General features: G+C 38.5%; 1 protein-coding gene across 1 annotated transcript; it reads right to left on the bottom strand.

Moving 5' to 3' along the window:
• Positions 1-268: 268 nt before the first annotated feature.
• Positions 269-4806, bottom strand: LOC101313782 (G-type lectin S-receptor-like serine/threonine-protein kinase RKS1-like). Its single transcript, XM_004295340.1, has 8 exons — positions 4715-4806; positions 2395-3671; positions 1912-2049; positions 1657-1799; positions 1266-1476; positions 900-1134; positions 656-806; positions 269-571 (listed from the first exon to the last, which is right to left on the bottom strand). The coding sequence occupies exons 1-8, from the start codon at positions 4804-4806 to the stop codon at positions 269-271; spliced, it is 2550 nt and encodes an 849-aa protein (XP_004295388.1).
• Between the last annotated feature and the right edge of the window lie 1194 nt (positions 4807-6000).

The raw sequence follows: 6000 nt of genomic DNA, 5'->3' as shown, positions 1-6000 counted from the left end.
TCTTAGTTACTGAGGGAAAGACTTCTGTCCTAGTAACTTTTAATCCTATATGTATACGTATACCTGCATCTGGGTAATTTACATGTATTGGAGTGAGATTGAGTAATGCTAGCAATCTTCTAGTGCTTAATTTTTTAGTGAATTGCAAGCAAACTTTTCACTAAAACAGTCTTCATGGTAAATTTTAGCAGAATCAGTAAGTACTGGCTCTATTTATCTCGGATAAAATAGTCATTGCCAATTTGGCATGTCTATATAAGATTTGCATTTAATCTCGAGCTTCCACAATGGTCACTGTTAAGTCGTTAATTGAACATAATTCATCCGTAAGGGATGAAGCATTACTACCTGCACTTTTCCTAAAAACAAATGCAGGCTGCTTAGGAGTTGAAAGAGATGCTTCACCACTCAACATGAAAACAGCAGCTGACATGGTAGGTCGGTCCTTTGGATCTTCTTGCACACATAAGAGCCCAACTTGAATGCATCTCAAGGCTTCATCTGGTTTATATAACTGTAGTGATGAATCCAGTATTTCCAAGGCTCTGTCTTCACCCCACATCTGCCAAACCTATATTTCAGAGAATCAATTCAGAAAAGGGATGAACATGCAAGTACTAAATGGTACACTGCCAGCAAAAATTGTTCTACTTACATTTCCTATCAAGCTCATGGAATGCTCCTCCTGATAAGAACCAGAGTTCTTTTTTCCACTTACGATCTCCAATATTATGATCCCAAAGCTAAAGACATCCGATTTTGCTGAATATCTTCCAAAAACTGCATATTCTGGTGCCATATATCCACTGCATATAATAATATAAATTCACATTAGAGCCAAGAATAGTAATATGAACATTGAATATGTTTGTCTGCAACTCTAAAAGTGAGATTCTCACTATGTTCCAGCAATTCTGGCTGTCTTTTCCTGCAATTGGTCCCCATAAAAAATTCTTGCCATCCCAAAGTCTGAAATTTTTGGATTCATCTCAGCATCTAGAAGAACATTGCTGGTTTTCAGATCCCTATGTATAATCCTAACTCTTGAGTCCTGGTGAAGATAAAGAATACCGCGAGCAATGCCATTGATGATTTCAAAGCGCTTTTCCCAATCCAAGGAGCTTTTTGTGTGATCTGCATCAAATATTTTGATTTCATATGAACATATACTGGAAAATGGATACACACATACAGACATGCTAGACATACTTCAGTTATGTTAGAAATGGCATAAAACATGCAGGTGATCTTTCCTCTACACATACCAAAAAGAAAGGAGTCCAAGCTTTTGTTAGGCATGTATTCTAGCACTAACATCCTTTCTTCTCCCTTTATACAACAGCCTAAGAGTTTCACAAGGTTCCTGTGTTGGAGTCTTTCTATAAGCACAACTTCATTTTTGAATTCTTCAATCCCTTGCCCTGAAGTTCTGGACAATCTTTTTACAGCAATCTCCTGGCCACTTGGTAACTTACCCTGAAATAATGATTAGGTGGTAAGGTTTCACATAATGGAAGTACAGTAAAATTACTACTAACTGAAGGTAAAAGTGAAAAAAAGCAATCAATTCCTTGAAGGAATGAACTTCAGTACTTCCTTACTAAGCAGAAATGCTACAAATGATGAAATTTTGAGGACATCCACTTTGGGACTTGCCTTATAAACCGAGCCAAAACCTCCTTCCCCAAGCTTATTTTCAAAATGGAAGTTAGACGTGGCTACAATTATTGTGCTGAAAGAGAAAAATTGCAGATCAGGGTGTTTCCTAGCTTTTCCTAGTTCATCCGCCACTGCAAAGTCTTTACCACACAAACTGAAAATTATTAGAATGCATTTTTCTTGATTCATGGAATCTATGCTTCCACTTGCCCTTTCCTGATAATTAGAAAATATCGATAAACAGTTCTCTACCTTTTGTCTTCCTCATTTTCCTAAGCCACCAACAGCCAAACACAGCGATTAGTACCAGCACCAGCAGACCAGACACTATCAGAATAGCAAGCATGCCCCTCCTTTTCAGAAAACCTTTTGATTTTCTGGAAATCATGGCTGATCAATACAAGAAGGTATTAGAAAACAATGATAATGAGAACTTTCATGGATAAATAAACCATTTTAGTTACTTTCATAGTTTCTTCTATTATGTTAATACATTATTCGAGGACAGAGAAACCACCAGACTAGCTGAGTTGAGCTCAAAACACTAATAAATTAATTCAGAATCTTTAAACTACTTTTGATTCTTCTAAACCTGCATAGAAGTTGTTATGATCCTCATGTACAATCATGCTTGCTGGATTGGAAATGACACTATCGTGACCCAAGAAACAAATGAAATATATAATTTTTCAAAAACATACTAGAATTTGCTTCATTCACAAGCAAAGTATATACCTAACCCGATTTCATCCACACGAACAAATAGATCTTGTCCTGCATCTGTGTGCCCAACTGTATCTAGCATCTCACCATACCATGTCAAGCAATCAATGTGCTCTTTATTATCAATGCTCATATATGCTGTGCAAGAACAATTTCTCAAACACTCCTGCTTGCACTCTTTGGCACTTGTACTAGTATTCAGTCGCGCTACTACATTTGATGTGTCTGGAGCCTTCACCCTTGCAACCAGCACAAACCCATCTCCAATTCCACATTTGGACACTCCAACTCGCTTACTCACACACCCATCTGACCCATCATTCTGATTCCAGTTATTTGAATATTTAGGCTCATACCCTGGTAAACACTCACACTCAAACACATTAATATTGTCAGGGTTACATTTACTATAGGCACCACACTGTCCATACAAGTCACACCGGTATCTCGGTGCAGCCCATAGTTCCTTCCATTGACGGTCATCATCATTCCATGTCAAATGCTGCAATAACCCGGAATCATTCACCACCATTCTAAGGTTTTCAGAGGTGTTATCACTATATTGAAGGAAATACATCTCATCATTATTAGTAACAAAACTGCGCCACGGCCCAGGATCACTTCTCCAAAGCCTAGTTAAACCCTTAAACAGAAAAAATTGTGGCACAGCAGTCTGATTCCACTGAAGCCTATAGCTATAGTCCCCAGTTCCAGGGTCATCTTGTGACTTCCAAGATGATAAAAACCACTCTAAACCAGTTTTCCAATTCACCCCAAGTTTCATACCAGGGATCAGAGTATCTGTAGGGTAATCAAAACTCTGCCATTTAATATATCTTTCACTTTCACCATCCTGGGTCAGAACTAAGTTTCCTGTATCTAAAAGTTGTGCAGATACGGGATATGTGTTTATGACTGCTGACTCAGACATATTTGTAGACCATATAGGAATGTTCGCCATATTGTGAGCATAAATGACTAGATTTCCATACCTGTTCATTGTGAGAACACCAGAGGTATCATTGATGGGGTCGTTTCTGTTTGCCACCCACACCACTGTTTGTTCAGATATCTTAGACTTTGAATACCAAATTCCCACATAGCGGTGGCTAGAGTTTCTGGGGCTGAAGAAACCCAATTCAAAGTTGTTGCCTTTGGACACTAAAAGGTCCCCATCCTTTAGTTGATGTTCGTTCCAGTCCCATGTTATGTAGTCCCTGGAAGTGCACAATTGGAAAAGGAGGAGGAGAAGCAGAGATTTCAGTAGCATTTTCTGGGCATTTGCACTTCTGCAGGTACAAAAAAAACTCAAGCTTAATTTTGGTAACAGTTTTTCTATGGTTGTAATGTAGAATTTGATTAATGAGTTTGTGTTGAAAAATTGGAAAAAGGCCAACTTGAATTGAAAGATGAGGTTTTAGTTAAACTGTACCAACTTCTTGACTTATGAGAACATTGTGGTGGTCTACATCAACGTGGACCGGAATGAAGGGAAAGCTAAGCCAAAGCCTCCTTCGAAGAATTCTTCTTTGGTTGGCCTTTGACTTTGAATAACATATTCACTAAACGTTAAAAATCTCTCTGTTCGTCTGGTTCTGATATGTTATTCTAGTTTTAAACTTTAAGTATATCAGTCTCTATTCAGCTACGTACATCAGTAAGGTTTGATTGTTCATGTTTAGTTGATAGTAGAAATATTAACTAGCTAAGACATAAATAGGATTCACTCACTGAAGTCTTCCTATAACAATTCAGCCCAGAAGAATTGAAATTAGCAAGCAGGAAAGCGTCTATAGCATACACGACGTACACGTACCTAGCTCAGTCCATGCATGTTTGAAGAATCCACGTCTTTGTCAACTCTCTGTCTATCTCACCGGAAATGGCCGCCGTCTTCGTCGGAGTCCGTGAATCCAAAAAGGTTGGCAGAGTCTCGCTCGACAGCACTTGGATTTCATCTTCAACAAAATCGAAGGGCTACTGCGGGTCGCAGGGGTCTCCTTTGTAATCTGTTCAGAACTCGGATTTGGGTTTGAGAGGGAGAGGGACATGCATGCGATTGTGGTGGAGGCGGGAGAATCGAAACGTCGTCGTCTTGGTGATGCGCGCGCTGCTGGATGGTGGCTGCCGATGTCGAGGTGGGCTGGGCCTAGCGGGCTAGACGCCCACCCTTTAAAAGAAAAACTGAAATTAAAAGTTTGTGCCTTTGGGTTTTGGGCGTTCGGGGATAATACCCCTTAACGGAAACCCAATTCCCATTCGAGCCGGGTTAGGACCGCCCGTAGACGGGGAAGCTCTCCCAAGATTGTTGCTGCATACACAAGGATCGAACCTTCGACCTTGCTTAAGCCACACTAGCTCCCACCCACTAGTGCAAACAAGCATTGGTTGTGCCTTCGGACACTTGAAGCTGAGGTCTCCCATTTGTTATTTATTCATCTATCTTTGTTGATAATGATGGGAATCGCATAATTGGAATTTGGAAATCAAGGATGAGAAGCAGAGCGTTTCAGTAACATTTTTTCTGGGATTTGCAGGTATGATCAATAACTCAAATGTAGTTTTAAATTTCTTATTTTGTTCTTAGTGGACTGGTGTGTACACTGTTTGATCTTGTTGACAGTTTTGTTTGTGGGTGGTAACTTAGTCTCAAGGAAATCGGGTGACTTTTTCTTGTAGTGTAGACTTCCATTATTATTCATAGAAAGGCCGACTTGAGCAGAAAGATGAAGTTTTTGCTCAACTACTAATCCCTTGATATATATGTCATATCATAATAGTCTTCATCAATGGGAACCAGAAGGAAAGCTATGTTTGCAAAAGTCTCTTCCTTTTTTCTTTTTCCTAGTTTGGGTGGCCATTGGCTTTGTTTAAGCATTTCAGGGGATGATCATCATGATGATGTGAACTAAATATTAACAATTTCTTTGTTTGTGAGTTGTGGCTTGGTTGGTTAAGGTGTTTAACTGACAACTTTTGAGGTCATGTGTTCAAACCTCACGACATACGTAGGGTGTGTGAGTTATTAATAAAAAGTTTTTAAAAAAAAAAAAATATTAACAATTTCTTTGTTGAATTAATGGTACTGATATTCTATAGTGGCTTTGAATTATTGAATATATATCAGAGGGTTATCTCTGCACTCTAAAACCCTCCTTTTGTGTGTGTGAAATGTCCTCTTTAATCTCTCGACGAAAATATGAAAACTGAAAGATCATCTGTGGCAGAAAATATGGAGGTTTAAGCTTAATTGACTTATTAGATTATTACGGTCAATGTTGACTAGAAGGTAAGGATACGTAAGCCAAAGCCTCATCTTTTTTTTTTTTCTTAGTTAATTAAGTGACTTGATCATTTTTTTGTCTCTCATCTTTGGAAAGTTTCTTCAATAATTATGAATACTCTAATGCGGTTGAAGAACTTTCAAGTTTGAATAATGCAGATAACTCTGTCAGATGGGGTAATTGTACGTTCTATACCATAAAATACTATTCCCTATTTTTTTATATATGATCCATTCTCATTAGTCTCTCCACATTTTTCGCTTCCAAAGCAATATCTATTGGCAAGAGCCTGATACATATATATATCGGTGTCTGTATTTGAAACACAGCTGAT

This window comes from Fragaria vesca, linkage group LG3, assembly GCF_000184155.1.
Source record: "Fragaria vesca subsp. vesca linkage group LG3, FraVesHawaii_1.0, whole genome shotgun sequence".
Classification (NCBI taxonomy): Eukaryota; Viridiplantae; Streptophyta; class Magnoliopsida; order Rosales; family Rosaceae; genus Fragaria; species Fragaria vesca.
Note: the sequence above shows the minus strand (reverse complement) of the source record. Positions and strands in the feature narration are given on the sequence as shown.

Coding starts and splice junctions, on each gene's coding strand:
- LOC101313782 (XM_004295340.1), bottom strand. CDS start 4,806: ATGGGAGACCTCAGCTTCAAGTGTCCGAAGGCACAACCAATGCTTGTT. Junction 1,135..1,265: donor CTTGGACTCCTTTCTTTTTG/GTATGTGTAGAG, acceptor TATTTGATGCAG/ATCACACAAAAAGCTCCTTG. Junction 807..899: donor GCCAGAATTGCTGGAACATA/GTGAGAATCTCA, acceptor TATTATATGCAG/TGGATATATGGCACCAGAAT.